The following is a 20,845-nucleotide window of genomic DNA, read 5'->3' on the forward strand; positions in this document are numbered from 1 at the left end:
AACGGTAATTTGACACTTGTTAGTCCAATCTTGTTTTATTATTAAAACTAGCGGCCCGCCCCGGCTTCGCTTGGAAAGTAGCGCACAATATAATAAATATAGCGTACTTTCCAACAGTGAAAGAATTTTTTTAATCGGTTCAGTAGTTTCGGAGCCTATTCAATATAAACAAACAAACAAATCTTTCCTCTTTATAATATTAGTATAGATAACATTATATCGATTTTTGATAATAATAATTTTCTGAAAAACAACGAATACACCTTAATGCTAATGAAGATAATGAACTACCATCTTTTGAGTTTTAATTATATTATTTCGATTATTTATTTAATCTAGAAAATATCGTAAGAGGGGTACCTAACATGAATATTTGAATACTTGTGATAAGTAAAAAAGAACGTACAATTAGTAATTATTTTCCACCAAGAAACATCATTAGGTACATAAATTACAGTTCAAAATTTGGTAACAAATGTAGAGACTGTTATCACTGATTTTCAAAGCGGATGAAAAATAAAATAGGGAAGATCCTAGTTAATAAATTCTAAAATATTAATAAAATTAATTATTAATTCAGTAGAGTTCATTCAAACTACCTGGAGTCACTACGTTCATTCGCAGTGCGTTTCCAGAGATATTTTTTTGCCACGTACCATCCGGCTTTGGAATGTGCTCCCCTCCACAGTGTTTCCCGAGCACGATGACATGTCCTTCCACAAACGAGGCTTGTGAAGAGTACTTGACGGTAGGCAGCGGCTTAGCTCTGCTTTTGGCATTGCTGACGTCCGTGGGCGACAGTAACCACTCATCTTCTAGCCTACCTGAAGATGAATGGAATCTTTTGTCTACAAGAGTAACAAAAAAAACAACCTAATAAATAAGTTAGTCATTAATTTTATTTTTGTATTTAAAAGGATTTGCTGTTTTGGTTTATCTATTCTTTTTTTTTTCAACACGCTTTTGATCATCTTGGTATGTATCGATGTAACGGAATATTTGAACATGATTTTCACTCCACAACGTCAGATTCATTTGACACTCGATACACATATCAATAATCGATGGCAGCGTCCAATAATTTTTTGAAATTGTTCGATTATCCTGATTAGGACCTTCAGGATTAACTCTAAAAACAGTCTAAAGTCTTGTTTCACGTACACGGGCGTGTATGCCTGCCGCCTTCCTTGGATATGATAGCCGTTTCTCAGACTGGTTTTATACTGGTGGTAGGACCTCTTGTGAGTCCGCGCGAGTAGGTACCACCGCCCTGCCTATTTCTGCCGTGAAGCAGTAATGCGTTTCGGTCTGAAAGGTAGGGCAGCCGTTGTAACTATACTGAGATCTTAGAACTTATATCTCAAGGTGGGTGGCGCATTTACGTTGTAGATGTCTATGGGCTCCAGTAACCAACTAACACCAGGTGGGCTGTGAGCTCGTCCACCCATCTAAGCAATAACAAAAAGGCTCTTTCTCCCTAATCGAACCCTGATGACCCGTTAGAGTCCCTGGTAATCGTGGAACCTATCATTGGATAGAAGAACTTGATTGTTCAGATTGACAAGGACATGTGACCCATGTGACGGTAACGGTGATGCATTGCATGAAATGTTTAGGTTACGAAAAAATCAAGCATAGAAGAACCTGTTTTCACACATAATGCACTAAAAAGCTGTTTATCCCTGACTACTCGTATGAAATGACTATCGTAAAAACATAAAAAGCAAAAATAAATAATAGCTTAAAACAAAAGAACACTTTTCTCTAAGTAGCTGTACTAAAAAGCCTTTTTTTTCCTTTTTAAGTAAAAAAATAATTATCGTGGGATGCATTTTAACATATTTTATAATGACTACTTCAATCTGTCAATAAAATATTTACAATAATTGTTTAAATAATACCCCACTAACATTTACGATAAAAAATATTTTTTTTAATCATTGTTTTTTTTTTACCTAATCTTTCTAATATTTTTTTTTCTAGTTTTTAGTATAGCTAGCTATGATTTCTTTTTGCTTTAATAACTTTTTTTTTCAATGGTACAGGCCAAAAATGTTCTTAATGTCAATATCAAAACAATAGAGATAATTCGATATTTGAATTAATCTAAGTCTTAAGTTGTTTGATTATGGCTGAATTTCGTCCACAGGAACGTTATTTTAACATTAGTCTTAATAAGTATACCTGTTGAAGGTATTTCTCGTTATGAAATAGTCTCGTTTATTGTGAATCATTTCAAGTGAACTCTAGATATTTCTGTAATTAAAGTGAAAAAGATGGACGTTACGGCTCGTTACGTCATTGCTATCTATAAAAATAGTGTCATTGTGCGAAGAAGATTGCGAATTTCACTTACAACATACGCTTATACTTTAGATTTATCTTCCGAATATTAATTACAATGTTATCTAGCAGTTAATTTCGATACTGTCTTAAATTAATACATTCTCTGATCATTAAAGGAATAGAAATCCAAAACATCGGTTCTACTTTAGAAATAATTAATAATTTTTAAATATAGCTTACGGAACGTGGCTTCCAATTAATATTTGTTCCCTTTGTTGTGATTCGAACGGATTAACCGTTAAATAGGAACTAAAGCTGAACTATGTGCACCGCGATATAAACTATTTTCAGGCTGTCAAAGTTTTAATGAAGCCCGTACTAGTTTTGTGCAGCGAAATTAATCAAGCTTTCTGCTTTTACGGCTACAAAGGACGCTATTTTAAAGCGGTGGAAACCTGGATTTCATGTCTCAAGATACGCTTACAACATCCGATAAGAAATTAGTCAAACCGCCGATTTAAGATAAAACATTTTGTTAAAATTAAACAGGTAAGTAAAAATAAAACAACAAGCTAAGCGCAAACTAATTTCCGTTTAGATAAAATCGGACTGTGCATATGATGCGTGGACTTACATATCCATAGACAGTCGAGTTTCTCGCTGGTTTTTTCTCAGTAGGTCGCGATTCCGATATGGTAGTAGATTCTGCGAAGCGCTGCTCTTGCTGAGGCTGGTGTTTTAGCTCAGGTTGAATCTGTGAGCTCACCTACCCGTCCGCGCGATGCTGAAATAGCCCTTTAGGCTGCCAGCGAATAGATAGGGATATTAATTATGACGCGTATATAGATGTACTTCCAATATTGAGAATCACAAGATATTTAAGAAGCAGTAGCGATTGTGGCAGTTGATTATGCCGATATTTTAAACGCAACCGCATTTTGTATTGCGGGAGTGAATGCTAATGTTGTATGAAACATTACTACTAATACATACCCCTATAATTAGTACCGAATTATTTGCGGACTTAAGAGGTCTTATGGAATAGGAATTGTAGAACCCAGTAGCGAGTGGAGATTTTTTGTTGTAATCAAAAGAATATCATCATCATTAGAATAGGATATGCATTATAAAAAAGTTATATTTTAGTTGATGTTCTTAGATGAGTGTATTTTCGTGGTTTTTTTTCAGATGCCATGCGATTTCTCGATTTCTTGCTAACGCAATGCATCTTTGTATCCGCTTAAATATCACTTTGTCTTTTTACGTCACTTATTCATGTGTTTTTTTTATATGATCATCCCGAAATTTTCTTCGTGCATTTGTGCATTGTCTAATATACTTTTCATACATCAAATACTTGCTTTTGCACATAGCGTCACAAAATGTTGCTAATGCATTCTGTGATATGGAACTGTTGCGAAATAGCGTATCGATGTTCTTTTTTTTTTGTATTGCTAGAATTTATTTGATTGAACTATTTGCTTTTCGATTGACATAGTTAATCTAACAATGTTTTTTTTCTTTTCTTATTTTGATCGTATTTTAAAACTATGCTAGCGTGCTCTGTGTTAAACTGTCATAAACTTTGAGACGAGTTAACGACCAAAAAGGTTTTCCTCGAATTAACAGGAAAAAACAATTTAAAATTCCGCTGCATTACTTTAAAGTTGGTTAAAAGAACACGACGATCTCTTTTTCACGTACCTACCGGCACTTAACATGCAAGCGGGATGAGAAGACCTTAATTATCAGTTTTAAAAGGCCTTCAACTCACTGATTATTATAAAGACTTATGTTTTCAATTTTTATTATTAAAATTTAACTGGTACGTATAACAATCAAATGATGCGTGGGAAGATTTTGGACGCTTGTCCTGCTGGGCGGTGTAATAATTATATTTAATTATATAATAAAAGGTTAATAAGACAACTGTAATGAAACGCATAAGTATTCACATGCCATCTTTAATCTCTAGTGCCGTCCCCCGTACATGTCAACCACAGCTTATACCAGTAAAGTATCTTCACATGACATCTCCCTTTCTTTACTCAAATATGACCAAGTAACCAATTTGAAGTTTTATTTAACTTAGATTCTAACTTAATATAAGACATAACCCTTTAGCCAACTTGGTTGTTTTACCTGCCTTCCAGACCTTGTTCCATATGTTCCAAAGTTACTGACTTCCTATTGCTAGTAGTGTCATTAGACTGTATATTGTCATTGTCACTCTCAATATTGTCATTGTCACTGCGAATGCCACTACTCCCAATTGAATCTTCTATATCATCACTGTTATGGTCTCTTTGTCTATTAGAAGAGCCTTTGTAAATATTGTATCTATTTTTTTTAATCACTTGTCCTTGCTCTGTTAGAATATTGTATGCTCTATGTTTTTTTTTTTGTATTAATTTTCCGCTAATATTTTTATTTTAACTATCCCTTATAAACACATTTTGACCCTCTGTAAACTCAATTCCTTTTTGATTATTTCTTCTATCATGATAATATTTGTATTTAATTTGTTTTTTCTGCAAACTATTCCTAACTTTCTTTAATTTATTTTTACTTGGCAAAGAAGATCTGGTAGGTAACAAAGTTACTGTTTGTCTTCCTAAGAGTAACTCATTAGGAGACATGTTAATTTCTGAATCTATAGGTGTGTTGCGATATTCCATCAAGGCCATATAAATATCTTTCTGATCAAAATCACATTTTTTAAACATTTTTTTAACAATCTGAATGTGCCGTTCAACCATACCGTTGGACCTCGCATAATATGGACTAGATTTGACTAACTGAAATCCCCATTCTTTCACAAATTATTGAAATTCGTAACTATTAAACTGTGATGCATCATCTGTACATAGCTTTGTTGGAATACCCCATCTCGCGAACATCTGCTTTAATGCTAATATGTGACTTTGCGTGGATTGATTCACCATATTTATAATTTCCACATATTTAGTTAAATAATCTACCACCATTAAGTATATATTATTTTTATAGAAGAACATATCAGCTCTTATTATATCCCAGGGATGTTTCGGTATGTCCCTTATAATTAGGGTTTCAAATGAATGAGATTTTTGATATTTCAGATATGCTTCACAGTTTCTGATATGGTCTTTTATTTTATTTATTTATTTTATTTATTTTATTATTATTTGTGGTCATAGTTTAACAAAGATTAATAAGCTAATATTAATAAATGTATGACTATGTCCTGCTAGTAAAGCGTACAAATATTAGGTGTAAGTCTACATAAAAATAAAAAAATAAAACTTAAATAATTCTACTTTATCATCTTAATTATCTAAAGTTATCGTCTAAATATTCTGACATACTATAGTAAGCCTTATCTATTAAAAATACTTGCAATTTTTGCTTAAAATCTTGTAAATCTACTGTCTTCAAAATTTTTATTGGTAGTTTATTAAATATTCTTGATGACATACTAAAAAAACTCTTGTCATAAAGGGCAGTTCTATGAGGTAGCGAAGAGATCTTTAAAGTATTCCTAACAGATTGCGGTTTTGCAAACAGATATTTGTTCGTTTTGACAAAAATCGCTACCTCATAAATATATAACGATGTAAAAGTCATGATTTTAAACTTTTGAAAGAAAGGCTTACATGAGTCTGGTACATGAATGTTTGCTATAGCACGCACACATTTCTTTTGTGCTTTAAATACGTACTCTGTATTAGTGGCGTTTCCCCAGAATATTAAAGCATATCTAAGGGTTGACGCCACATATGCATGGTAAGCTGTCAGTACAGCTGATTGGTCTACTACTTTCGCTAACTTATACAAGGCATACGTATATTGGTTTAATTTTTTACATATTGTATCAATGTGTGTTTGCCATTTCATATCATTATCAATCCAAATACCCAGAAATTTAGTACTATTCACTTCTTCAATATGTGTCCCATCATATTCTATTTTCAAAGAGTGTTGTATTTCTTGTGGGTATGTGACAATTTTTGTTTTATTTAGGTTAATTACTAAATTGTTTCTTAATAACCATTCTATAACTAGCTTAAGAGTAGTGTTAATAGCGGACTCTAAGGAATTTAATTCTTTTTCTGTAAAGATGACGGTGCTATCATCGGCAAAGAGAATCATCGGATGTTCTATGGCTTTAGGGAAGTCATTAATATAAATTAGAAAAAGGAGCGGCCCTAGTACGCTGCCTTGAGGTACACCGAATTTCATTTTCATCCAATTTGAGTGATAGCTTTGTACTGTCCTACTCAGTGGACATACGTTGTCTATTTCAACCCTTTGATATCTGTCAGTTAAATATGATTTTAATAATTTATGGACATTGCCTCTAATTCCGTAAGCATTTAATTTATCTAGAAGGGTTTTATGATCCACATAATCAAACGCTTTAGTCATGTCCATGTACAGTGTAGCAGTAGGAGTTCGATTATCTAAGTTGTAATATATAGGTTTTAATAGGTCAGGTTTTAATAGGTCATAGGTCAGGTCTTCCAGCTCTTTATTCATAAATGGCCAATATAACAATCCTCTTATCTTATTTTTGCATTTTTCTAACCCTAGGTGGTTGTAGTGAATTAAGTTTAATATTTCTTTCCTCAGTGACTTTGGTACAAAAACTGCATTATTTTTAAATATTAAACTATTTGCATAATACAAATCCTCTTTTATAGAATGATAATATTTTAAATCTGTTGGTAATTTTACTTTATCTGGCCATCCCATTTCAATATTTTTTATAATTTTTTGACATTCTTCATCATTTGCAGTTTTTTTTTTAAAATCTTCTAGTTTTTGTTCTGTGAATTATAATCCTTCCGTTATCAAGCAAACATGCAATTCTACATGCTGATCCAAATCTTTATTACATATTTTGTCCGGTAAGCTATTCCTAGACAAGTGTTCAGCTACAAATAATTCTTTTCCTGGTTTATATCTTATTTCCAGGTCATACCCTTGAATTCTCAATCTAAGCCTTTGTAGTCTTAGTGGAGTTTCATTGATTGTTTTTTTAAATATGTATTCTAAAGGCCTATGATCAGATTCAACTATTACATGTTTATCATAAATATATTGATGAAATTTTTCACATCCATATACTATTGCCAACATTTCTTTTTCAATTTGTGCCCATGACTTTTGGCACTCTGTCAAGGTCTTTGACCCATAAGCAACTGGTAAATTATCCTGTAGGAGTACCGCTCCCAACCCTGTGGAGCTACTGTCGACTGAAAGAGTCACTGGTTTGTTGACATCAAAGTATCTGAGCACTGTTGCACTAGTGAGAAATTGTTTTATTTTTTTTAAATCTTCTTTTTGTTTGTCACCCCAAGTGTACTCTACGTTTTTTTTTAGCAATTGTCTTAGTGATTCTGTCAATTCTGATGTATTTGGTATAAATTTAGAAATGTATGTTATAATACCTAAGACAGTTTGTAATTCCTTTTTTGTTGTTGGCTCTTTCATGTCCACAATAGCTCGCACTTTTTCTGGGTCTAACTTAAGGCCCTCACTAGATAGGATATGACCCACATATTTAACCTCTTTTACATCTATGACACATTTCTCTTTATTAAACTTGACCCCAGCCTGCCGAGCCTTTTCTAAAACTTGGAGTAATCTTTCGTCATGTGTTTTTTTCGTATCTCCCCATACTAATATTTCATCAACATAAGTTACTACACCCTGTATATCATTGAAAATTTCTGAATAACACTTAGTAAATACCTTAGGGGCAGAATTCAGGCCAAATGGTAACCGCCTAAAACAATATCTTCCAAATTGACCTGCATTGAACGTTGTTAGCGGTTGACTTTCTTCTGCTAACAAAATCTGATAAAATCCTTTGTTTGCATCTAACACTGAGTAATATTTGGCATCAGGCATGGCTGAAGTAAGTTCCTCAAAGGTAGGTATTTTATGACGTTCTCTAATGATACATTTGTTTATATTTTGTGGATCTAAACACAATCTAATTTTATCTTGACTTTTTTTTACAATCACCATAGAGTTAACCCACTCAGTTGGTTCTTGCACTTTCTTTATTACATCAAGCTGCTCCACGGATCAAGCTCATTTTTCACTTTATCTACTAATGTAAAAGGAATTTTCCTTGGTGGCTCGACTACAGGTGCACAATTGTCTGTTAATTTAATTTTGTATACATAGTTCAATTTTCCTAAGCCATGAAACAAATCTTTGTATTCACCAATGTCCTGAACTACATATTCCTTTGAAATATTTTCAACTTTATTTATTAAACCCAACTGCAGTCTTACCTGGATGTTGTTTATTATTAAAACTGGTTTTATTCTGATTAGGCATTCTGCTTCGAGATTCTTGTTTTCTTGTAACCGCTTCAACTGTCTTTTCTGTCATGACTTGAACCTGTTTTGCAGCACTCTCAGCCACTTTACATATTTTCATGCAGCTATCCAATGTTAAGGTCGATTCCTTGAGCAATCTTTCTGTTAATTTGGCATCATTTAAGCCTAATATGATTTGGTCTCTTATTAAGTTTTCTTCTAGGTCTGCAAACCCACAGTCTCCCGCCAATTTTCTCAACGTACAGAAAAATTCATCAAAACTTTTCCATCTCTCTTTTTTCTGCTGAAGAAGACATGTCTACTAAAAGTTTCATTTCCGGGTGGCGAACAATATTCATTAAACTTCTGTTTTACTTCCACATAGGATAACTTTTCTTTGTTCTTAAAACCATTGTATATGGTTAGTGCTTCTGCACCTAGGCAGTGTAAATAGATTGCCTTTTTCTGCTTATCTTTAATTTTTTCATCACCTTCCGTCCCGCTAGCAATCATATAAATATCATATTGTGTGTCCATTTTTGAAAATGTTGTTTCAAGTCGCCCATGAGGCTTAATGGTGGCGGTGGTTTTAACGAATCCATCTTCCGTTTACAACGTTTTACTTCCACTTAGGTTTTTATATTTATCACAATAAGTTCTTTAAGTCCTCAGCGCCACGTAATAATTATATTTAATTATTTAATAAAAGGTTAATAAGACAACTGTAATGAAACGCATAAGTATTCACACGCCATCTTTAATCTCTAGTGCCGTCCCACGTACATGTCAACCACAGCTTATACCAGTAAAGTATCTTCACATGACAGGCGGCACTATTCTTTCAGTCTTTCTGTACTTAATTGTACATAGCCTGAAGTATTCGCCGGTACGCACAGGTGGAAACATATATACCTAATTAGCTTTTGCCCGCGACTTCGTCCGCGTGGAATAGTTCACAAGTAATGCTTTATTTTAGAACAAATTTGGTTAGCATAAAAACGTTATAGTGAGCCAACCGTAACATATATACATATTATGCTGTCGCGGACCTTTTTTTAGAACTTTTAAAGGGGAACAATTCTGTCATAGATTATTTTAGCGAAACTTTAACCGTTTCTGCAGCGCACGCAGCGTAAGCTCTCAAAAGGGAAAAAACCTCGATTTTGAAACATTATTTAATTTTATTAGTACTCCGCTTGTATTGGTCTTAGCGCGATAGCCTTTTTCAATAAATGGGCTATCTAACATTGAATTATTTTTTTCAAATCGGCTAGTAGTTCCTGAGATTAGCGCGTTCAAACAAACAAACTATTCAGCTTTATAATATTAGTATAGATGATACCGATGAAGATTTCTTTTGAACATACTGCCGATCGGTCCGAAGCTAAAAGTGACCGGAAAGCGTGTAGCTAATATATTTTCCCGGGCTCGGTGGTGAAAATCGGGAGAGTCCTATGTCCTACAGTGAACGACTGTGGACTGATGATGATGAAACGAAGCGATTTTTTTAAAGATAAATTCAATCTAAATTTATTGCTTAGATGGGTGAACGAGCTCACAGCCCACCTGGTGTTAAGTGGTTACTGGAGCCCATGGACATCTACAACGTAAATGCGCCACCCACCTTGAGATATAAGTCCTAAGATCTCAGTATAGTTACAACGGCTGCCCCACCCTTCAAATCGAAACGCATTACTGCTTCACGGCAGAAATAGGCAGGACGGTGGTACCTACCCGCGCGGACTCACAAGAGGTCCTACCACCAGTAATTACGCAAATTATAATTTTGCAGGTTTCATTTTTATTACACGATGTTATTCCTTCACTTTGGAAGTCAATCGTGAACATTTGTTGAGTACGTAATTCATTAGAAAAATTGGTACCCGCCTGGGATTCGAACACCGTTGCGTCGCTCAACACGAATGCACCGGACGTCTTATCCCTTAGGCCACAACGACTTCGAAATGAATTACATGAGAACACTAAATAAGACAAGACCATCGATATTACTAATTGAAACTGTTACGTCATGATGACGGATGACTTTTTTATTTATTTACTATCAAGAGCTTATTCAAAGCTTCAAAGCTTATGCTTTGCTGTTACTATAAAGCTATCGCTGAAAATCTAATTTTGAGTACTACCCTGAAAACTTTAGTAACGGGTTTTCGTTTATAACGAGATTTTTTAAAAAATGTGCGAAATGTGAGCTTTTTTGCAGGTATTTTAATTTTGTCGTGGAATATCAGTATCCCATTCGTATGTGTACGCATACTCACGTAGCTATTTATAATTCACAACTATGCGAAATTGAGTTTTTTTTTTCATTTATTGTCAAGCCAGGGCTTGCGAATTTAGCTTCGTGATTTATTAAAGATTAAATTACAAAGTAAATTAACGACGGACATATGAGCTGAGAGTTCAAAGGTGCTGAGCGGTTATTTGCATTCATAGACATCATAACATGAAGAAGGAGACAAGTAGGCATAGAAGAGGTCTGCGCTTACCAGTGCGAGCACGCAATGTGTTTACCATTTAAAATTAATTGCATTACAAATTGAATCTATAATTCAATTTTGTATTACATTTGATTTTAATTTGTTTTCATTTGATTTTTACTTCTGACAGTTTAACGGGATTATATAGCAAATTGGTATATTATAAATATAAAATACTCCTCATTATCAACTTCTCAAAGGGTCTGTTACTTTCATTTCTATTACAGCATATTTTATTTAACTTTATTAAAATGTTTGTAATAAATAATGTGAAATTTAGATGACCTCATAAGTTAGCCTCAGACAGACATTCACATGAATGTCCCCACTCAGCATGAAACATGAGGTCTATGTCTTATTTGTACAGGGAAATCCTACCCTTCAAACCAGAACGCAAGACTGCTTCATAGCAGAAATATTCATGTCGATAAATTAGAAACGGCTTAAAAATATCACGAAGACTGGAATAGAGGTTCAAAAAGGTCTATGCCAGAATCAAATTCATTTGTATATTGAAATCTAATCTGCAACAAGTCAATGCAATTACATATAATACTTTATATAATATAAAAAAAAGACGTGTGGCACTCGGTGACTGCCGCAGTAAAGCTATTGCATAGCATTTTTTATCAACTTATGCAATTATAAATCGACAATAATAATTTAATATTAAAACAACAATAAAATAAGATCCGGCGAGAAACTCAGTGGGCTAACTTTCAAGGAATCTGCTACATTGTGAGTAATCCATTTTGACCGCGCACTCACTAGAGGGTGCTACATGGGATAGAGACACGCCTTTGGATGCTAGTTACGCGAGTGTGGTGTTCTCTCACGCGGCCCGCACACACATAGACACCCTCCAATCCCTACAATCTCGCTTTTGCAGGTTAGCCGTTGGGGCTCCGTGGTTCGTGAGGAACGTCGACTTACACGACGACCTGGGCCTCGAATCGATCCGCAAACACATCAAGTTAGTGTCGGAACGTTACTTCGATAAGGCTATGCGTCATGATAATCGCCTTATCGTTGCCGCCGCTGATTACTCCCCGAATCCTGATCACGCAGGAGCAAGTCACCGTCGTCGTCCGTACGTCCTTACGGATCCATCAGATCCAATAACTCTTGCATTAGATACCTTCAGCTCTAACACTAGGAGCAGGCTGAGGAACCCCGGTAACCGTACTCGTCGAACTCGACAAAGAGGTCGACGTGCAACCTAACCCATGCATCAGCCCGCTGAGTTTCTCGCCGGATCTTCTCAGTGGATCGCGATTCCGATCCGGTAGTAGATTCATTCGCGAAGCAATTGCTCTTGAGTTGTTAGGTCTCCTTCGGAGGCGCTCGGGCAGTTGTTAGCAAATCCCACCCTTCCTGGCTGAGCCTTTGCTCGCCCACCTGTCCTGGTGAAGCTGGAAAGGCCTCCGGGCCACCAGTAATCTTTCAATCATAAAAAATAAAATAAAAAAAAGGATGCTAGTTCTAACCCTCATTCGCCCAGAATCAACGATTTAGCTAGTTTATTTTTAATGCCACTCCAATCAGGGAATGAGTAGTAGGAGTAGTAATAAAATTCTTCGACTAAGCGATAGAAAATGGCACGCCCAACGCATTGTAATGTGATATAATTTTCTATTTTACAATTCCGTTTGCCCCCGATAGATGGCGCTTTACGCAAAAGCTGAATCACGCTATCGTTGTGTGTTACCCACGAAATTATATCACATATTTTGATAGTACATAAATCGGTGTTTAGACTTCTTACTTTAAACACTACACAAGCGCAACGTGTGAATGTGTTGAACGCGAGCTACATAGTAGGCGTAGTGAGGGGTGGAAGGTTTTTTTCGTTACGGAATTTCACGATTCCGCTCTCAAGCCGCGCCCAAGGCCCGCGATAAAATCTATGCAATAGCTTAAAAATTTACTAGTTTTATCTTTTAACAAATATTGAGATGACACTTAAGGTTATTAACGTACGAATTCTAGTCGCAGTTGGTGTTCGAATTTCTATATCGGTTTTTGATAGGGATTTTTAAAAATAGATGATTGTCAGATGAGGTGAATTTTCCACTGAATTTTTTAGATGCCAGAGTCCATAGAAACTTCTAGGAAATTAGCCAACCTTATTTAAGACATGTAATGTGTTTAGAAACTCTTCACCGGTTTTTCTGTTATTCTAATTGTATTACTTTTGTGTATTTATTTGTGTCCCAGTAGGCATACACGGAATTCTAACATGTGAATTTTGTATGAGTAACATTGAATCTTAATTAATATCCCAAACAACTTCTGTCATCATCATCATCATCATCAGCCTTTATCTGTCCACTGCTGAACATAGGCCTTCTCCAATGCCTTCCACAAAATGCGGTCCTCCGCCTTTCGGATCGGCCCTAAGTCGTCGGTCCACCTGGTTGAATTACGCCCCACGCTCCTGGTACCAATCCGTGGCCTCCATTCGAGGACTTTCCTCCCCCACCTGGCGTCGTTGGCTCGACGCTGTAATGTTTCATATTTCCGATTTTTGCCGGCGATACTTTTTAAACCAAATACATTAATATATTAAGGAAGCTTACATGGAAGTGGACGGGGCATACTATAAGAGGACAGGAGAAATGGTGTAAAACTATAATGTATTGGTATCCGAAAGACAGAAAAAGAAACCGAGGTAGACCATTTAAGAGATGGTTATTTTTTTTTTTTTTTTTTCCACAGGAGAAAATCGCCGGATCCCCACCCGCACGGCAGGTGGGGTATGTGGGAGTCGAACCTCACTAAAAACTCCTGCCGCTCACAGCCGGCGCCCTACCCCGGACCGGGTGGGAACCCAGTCGGAGTTATTGAGACGGCGGGACAGGGTTTACGCAGAGCACATTACATCCATCCCGCCGTCCCCCAGACGCCGGACCGGCGGCCGCCAGCAACATGACCGCCGGTTCCCTCGGTCGACGGGCCAAGAGCCCGATTGATAGCGCCGCGCTACTCCTTCCCCCGGAGCGGTCGGGGGAACGCGACCTACCACGCCGCCCCACGCCTAAGCTCCTCCCCGCATAAAGCGGGTGGAGCCCGAAGCTCTTAGGGGGCCGGGTTACGGACGAGACCCCGGTCCCGACCCCCTGCTCGGCGGCGGCGGGTTTCTGTGTAGTGAGGAGAGCTTTGCCTCACTCGCCCCGCCGCCTCCTTCTGCGAGATGGTGCACTCGCAGAAGTCGAGCATAGCCTTCCAGGACTCGTCACCGCCAAGCATCGACGCCACGACGCCAGGCAGCGACAAGTCCGGTCCTATCTTTGCGACCAGGACACGGCGCTGCACCTCCCAAGCGGGGCAGACAGCGAGCGTATGCTCCGCCGTGTCCAGGTCGTGTCCACAATGGTGGCACCTTGTCGTCGGCTCAGCTCCTATCCGGTGCAGATACTTTCCGAAGCATCCGTGCCCAGTCAGCACCTGCACCAGACGGAAGGTGATAAGAGATGGGTGGACGACGTTAAGGCAGTTGCGGAAAGTACATGGACCAGAACAGCTGAAAATAGAAGCTTATGGAGGCAGTTGGAGGAGGCCTATGTCTATAATAGACAAACAGACAAAAATTAATAATAATTTAGGTTAAAAAAAAAACTTCAATAAAAATTTAATTAATATTAATACCACTACTTACTTAAACCATATAAAAAAAAAAAACAAATGAAATAATAATTGCACATGTAAAAAAAAAAGTATTTGTCTGAATAAAGGCTTTATTATTATAATTATTAATATATGTTTCTTTTGTGCAGAATGCCAATTCAGGCGCCTCAGTGGACGGACTACCTAACCTGTCCGGTGTGCTGCCGAGAGTTCGGTGCTCCGCCCCGGAGTCCTATCAGCCTCAGCTGCGGCCACACCCTCTGTAGGCACTGTCTGATTCACCTTCATCGGAAACAATGCCCCTTCGACCAGGTAATTATTTGTTAGCTTCTAATTTAATATGTCATTTCTGGACTTCGAACTTTTTATTTGATGTGTGAATTTTAGAATCATTGCCGTCAGTTCTAATGTCCGAGGTTTGAATAAAAACAAACATTTTCATTCAATAACTTGATCATTGACAAAGCAATTTAATTCAATTTAGTTCAATACGTAGTTAGTACTAGGTACGTATCAAATTCATTTCTATTAAATTTGAAGTATGAGGACCTAGCGAACATAACGCAATGAAGCCGTGTAGTTTTGTTACTATTTATGCTGCCTACAGGATTCGAACACCGTCACTGTTACATCGCTCGATACGAGTACTTCGGACGTCTTTCTTATCTTACAGAACAAGACGACTTCAAAAAGTATTAAATTAGTCTAAACTACGAGTATGTACATATATGTATATGTATGTGTTATGGAGCATAGAAAAATAGGTCACATGTAATTTTAAATTTTCAAATAACCAGTAATATTTATTACTTTGAATGATAGAGAACAAATCACAGATAACGCAACGATTCAAAGGACTTTTTGGCGGGAACGCGAGGAGTGAAGTTGTGTGATTTGTTTTATTTTGTCTATTTAGTGTTTCTTCAGGTTTCAATATGTAATAACGGTGGCTTATTAACTGTTTAATATCTGTGAAAGTGCATATATGTGAGAAAATGAAACAAAGCCACTGGACGTAACTTCTCGGGAGACTCCAAAAAGTTCACTGAAAAAATCTCAGTAAATGACCATCATGTTACTGAGATTATATATTTTAATCCCATATCATTTCATTTTATTTCATCCCATTTGATTAATATCTCGAATTAATCATCTTTATTTAATTTCACTCCATATTATCATTTTTCATAAAAATATAAATATAACTTAAAAAAAGACATGACCTAAAGGTCTTAGTTACCAGGTCATAAAATCACTTAAAAAAAAGCAACGACTCGAAGTTTTGTAACGAGATCGACTATTGTTAATGCGTGCAATCATATGGAAATTAATAACAAACGAACTTTAAAAGTATAACACGGTTAACTGAATTTTATGTTCTATCATGCCCTTGTAATAACTTTGAAGACGTAGTATTAAATAATCAATTATACAATATACTGGACAGTAAAATATTATATACCGCAGTTCTATTTAGAAGTGGTTATTTCTGTAGCACGAATCAAGTTATTGCTAAAACATACCGAACACCAATTAAAATGTAATAGTACTAACTTGAACATAAAGTTTTTAATTTTTATTGCTTAGATTCTTAGATAGTTGGTTTAGCTCACGGCCCACCTAACCGGTAAAACGGCTGCCCCACCCTTCAAACTGAAACGCATTCTTCACGGCAGAAATAGTCAGGGTGGTGGTACCTACCCGCGCGGACCCACAAGACGTCCTACCACCATTACAAGACGTTCTACCACCATACGGATACTCTTGCGTTTTTCATTATAGTTAAATCAAATACTTTAAAGTTTTCGTGATAACGAGGTCGATCAATGGAAATAATATAATGACAATGAAAAACCGTAAAAGTGGTTTTATTTAGGTTCTACTTCTCGTCTCCGCGTCTGCTCATGAAACGCGAACAAAATTCTAATAGGTTGGGTAAAAAGTTTCTTCGCATTTTTTAAGAAAATTCACAACATTTTTTAATATAATTTATTTACATTTAACTAAAGTATGTAGGTACCATTTTGTTCAATAGCTTTTTGCCGTCTTGTAGCTAGGGACATGATCCCATTGTTATAGAAATTTTGGGGCTTCTGATCAAAGTTCCGCGACAATTGGTTTTGGCAGTCCCTTTTTTAATATTTTTTTTTGCTTAAATGGGTGGACGCGTTCACAGCCCAGCTAGTGTTATGCGGTTACTGGAGCCCATAGACATCTACAACGTAAATGCGCCACCCACCTTGAGATATAAGCTCTAAGGTCTCAAGTATAGTTACAACGGCTGCCTCACCCTTCAAAACCGAAACGCATTACTGCTTCACGGCTGAAATAGGCAGGGTGGTGGTACCAACCCGCGCGGACTCACAAGAGGTCCTACCACCAGTAAAAAAGTCCTCTCGTGATGTTAACTTGACACTGCCTAAATAATTCTGAAGAGACCAAAACAGGTGGAAATCTGAAGGTGCAAGGTCAGGACTATACGGCGAATGCATTAACACCTCCCAGCTAAGCTCTCTTAATTTTTGCTGAGTGGCTAAAGATGTGTGAGGTCTAGCGTTATCATGATGAAAAACCACACCCCTTCTGTTCATTAATTCCGGCCGCTTTCTCTCAACTTCTTGCTCTATTCTCATCAGTTGTTCGCAGTAGAGTTCAGAATCGATGGTCCTGCGTGGTGGTAACAGCTCATAATGAATAATGCCCTTCCAATCCCGCCACACACACAGCATCACCTTGTTGCGAGTTAACCCGGGTTTCGCCACAGTCTGTGAAGCCTGATCGACCTTTGACCACGACCTTTTTCGCACGCTCTTGTCGTACGTGATCCACTTTTCATCACCAGTTATCAGCTTCTTCAAAAATGGTTCGGTTTCATTACATCGTAATAAAGAATTACAAATGACTACACGGTTCATTAGGTTTCTTTCAGTGAGCTCGTGAGGTACCCTAATATCGAGCTTTTTTGTGTATCCAGTTTTTTTCAAATGCTCCAAACTGTTTTGTGGTCAATTCCCAGTTCTTCAGCTACGTCGTAACTACTGATGTGCCGATCTTGCTCCACTTTATCAAAAATGGCATCCATTTTATCAGTAATAGGGCGACCAGAGTGACGTGCATCTTTGACATCAAACTTTCCGGATTGAAAACGCTTAAACCAAATTTGTGCTACTCTCACAGACCCTGCACTAGGTACATAAACATCGCAAATTTTTTTCGCGGCTTGCGTTGCATTTGTACCTTTTTTGTAGTGAAATTTTAAAATGTATCGAATTTCTTCATTAGATTCACTCATCTTGACAGTACGAAAAATAAATAAAAATCACACATTTGCCTAATTTGAATTTAGAATTATCTTCTTTAAAATTTAAACTTTTAATGATACCCAAAACCAGCCAGATACAAATAGTATAGCCAAAGAGATTTTAATACAAGTTCATACATACTATTATATAATGCGAAAAGACTTTTTCTTCAACCTATTATTATAACTCAGCAATTCAGTATTTGTTTAAGACATGAACAATTACGTTTCAAATTGAATGCACTACACAACTAATTTGTATTGTTACGGAATTCGCAATAATTACTACCTACATACAATACGGCTAATATGGCGTTCATTTATTTACATTGGCGAGCACCGAGTGCCCCTGTTTCCATTTAAAATATCCGATCACAGCGCCATTGTGGCTTCATATTCTCTTCAACGTACAATTTCACCTGAAATTCCGTAACGAAATCCTCTGTTTCGAGTTCTATATTAAGTTGCAATTCGCTGTATGCAACCCGCGCTTTTAATTGAGGGCTGCAGCTTTCGAATTAATTTCTGTAACGAAATTGAATCAATTACACCTGTCTGCCTGTAGCACGCGTCGTGGAGCGCGTCGAATGCGAAAAATCGAATTTAGGTTGTACCGTGAAATTTTTCACTATTCTCCTATCTATCTTTTTTTATATATTAAAACCTTTGTAACCCGCGAGATGGACTATTAAAGCTGATACCATTTAAGCGATACAGCATCATGCAACGATTTATTTATTTATTTATTTAATACACTTCATGTAAATTTTACACTAGCGGACTTTAATGCCTAAAAAAATTCTCTACCAGTCAACCAAAGGTAGTGCAGAGTAAATAATAAGGATAAAACGTGAATGTTTTTTTTAAACTAGATAAAATAACTTAACTTTGTAAAGCACTTACCACATTAGTAATTATTTATAGTAATGCCTGTTAGAGTAACTACTCGTATTCTCTCAAAACAATTTTAGTTTATATGGAGGAGAAGTCCTCAAAGGCTTGGTTTGATAACTTACTTCGGACTGCATTTGACTGGCATATATCGAGTACATACATATGTATATATGTCCAACTAGCACACTAGAATTTACCTGGATTTCCTACAAAGCTTGTTGGGCATCCAAAGGTGCATTGGTGCCATGTTGGTGTATGTTTTAGCTTGATTAAAACGAGAAGTTTCTCTGATTTCAATGGTAGAATCACTATATACGAATATGTTGGTTTGTACACGGAGTGAGACCATCAAAGACTGTATAATGTATTCGAAACATCATCTGATGATGATGATGATGATATTAATTTAACCCCGATGGGAAAGGCAAAGGACTTTAGACCATACAGCCAGGTATTGTTCTTGGTAATAATTGGAGAATTTTCGTAGTTTTAAAGGCCGAAGCCACGTCTTCATTGTTCTTGATCGTAAGGCCGAAGCCATGTCTTGTCTTATTGTTGTCATGTCTTATTATTCTCGGTCATAAGGCCTAAGCCACTTCTTTGATGTTTTGAATTGGTCGAAGTCAAACCCATAAGCAATAATAGTAGAATCCAAATAAAAATTATTTATATTTCCAAGTGCTTATTTCAAATCCGATATGTTAAGGTAAATCCAAAAGTATGTCCGTTCAATCGAATTAGTCAATCCGGGGAGTACAATCCTTTGAAATGTTTTGAACCGTATTAGAAATAAATTCATAAATTATATCATGCATATCATGGTTCATAAGCAAGTCTTGAATACAGCGCGGGATATTTGGAACATCATCTGACTTTTTGACATATCTAAGGGTGATGTATATTTCAGTTTCATAAACCATAGCTATAATCACGATGATTGAAGACTTTTATCTTAAGGTGCGGATGAGAAGAAATTTTGTAGTTTCCCGTACGTTGTCTAATTTAATGCAGGTCGTTCAGACGGACACTTTCTTCAGCCTTTCGCGTCTGGTTAAGTGGTGATGAAATGTCGTGGGATTTGTTCGGGGCAGTACTCAATATTTTAATACGCTTTTATTAGCTGCAGACGTATGTATTTTAGAATGTAACGGAATCTTTGAACATGATTTTGACACCCCCCCCCCCCCCCCTTCGTCGAATTAACTCGAAATTTGGTATACTTATTAAGGACCGATTACAATTCAATATTAAAATAAAAAATTGGTAATTTTTTTTATTGAAATTCAACTAAAAATGAAAAATAAATAATAGTTTAAAAAAGAGCAACAAAATATGCTTTTATAGAAAATCCAACTAAAAAATTGAAAATAAATTTTAATAAATTTGAATTAAAAATAGTGTAAGAAAAAAATATTTTATTGTAAAAAAAGCGTGGGGTGCATGGTATCAGTAGTTATAAATATTTTATGAACAGATATGAGTAGAAGGGTTATTTTGTTAATATCCTGACAAGCACCTCACGCTTTTTTTACAATAAAATCATTTTTTTCTTCATCTACATCTTTTTGTAAATCAATTAATTAAAATTTATTTTTATTAAAGCCTATTGGTATTTCGTTCCCACATTTGAAACATCTTCACAAGATTTCCAAAAACTTAGGAGTCGTCTTCAGAACGACATAAGTTCATAAAAAAAACGTTTCAGCTTCTCTTTCAAATATTTCAATCTCTTTCTGCCACGAAACGGTTATGGGTTGGCGAAGGGTTGCATAGTCGTTAAACAATATAATTGAGACACCCAATCTTACATACCCTTGCGGGCTGTACGCAAGGGTACAGCCCGCAAAACACACCCTACCACCGGCTGTACGCAATTTTTATAGTTTAGCGGATTTGATTTATCAATCCTTGTGATATGGTAGCTA

At 36.4% G+C, this 20,845-nt stretch overlaps 1 protein-coding gene across 2 annotated transcripts in view; it reads left to right on the forward strand.

The window, feature by feature from the left end:
• The window catches only part of LOC101736024 (roquin-1), an 83,788-nt gene that overhangs the window by 26,007 nt on the left and 36,936 nt on the right, over positions 1–20,845 (forward strand). For both annotated transcript variants that reach the window (XM_038013532.2, XM_038013535.2), the window contains exon 2: positions 14,875–15,037. In XM_038013532.2, coding sequence (XP_037869460.1) covers positions 14,876–15,037 — 162 coding nt within the window. In that variant the 5' untranslated portion in view covers position 14,875. The remainder of the gene's footprint in view (positions 1–14,874; positions 15,038–20,845) is intronic.

This window comes from Bombyx mori, chromosome 1, assembly GCF_030269925.1.
Source record: "Bombyx mori chromosome 1, ASM3026992v2".
Classification (NCBI taxonomy): Eukaryota; Metazoa; Arthropoda; class Insecta; order Lepidoptera; family Bombycidae; genus Bombyx; species Bombyx mori.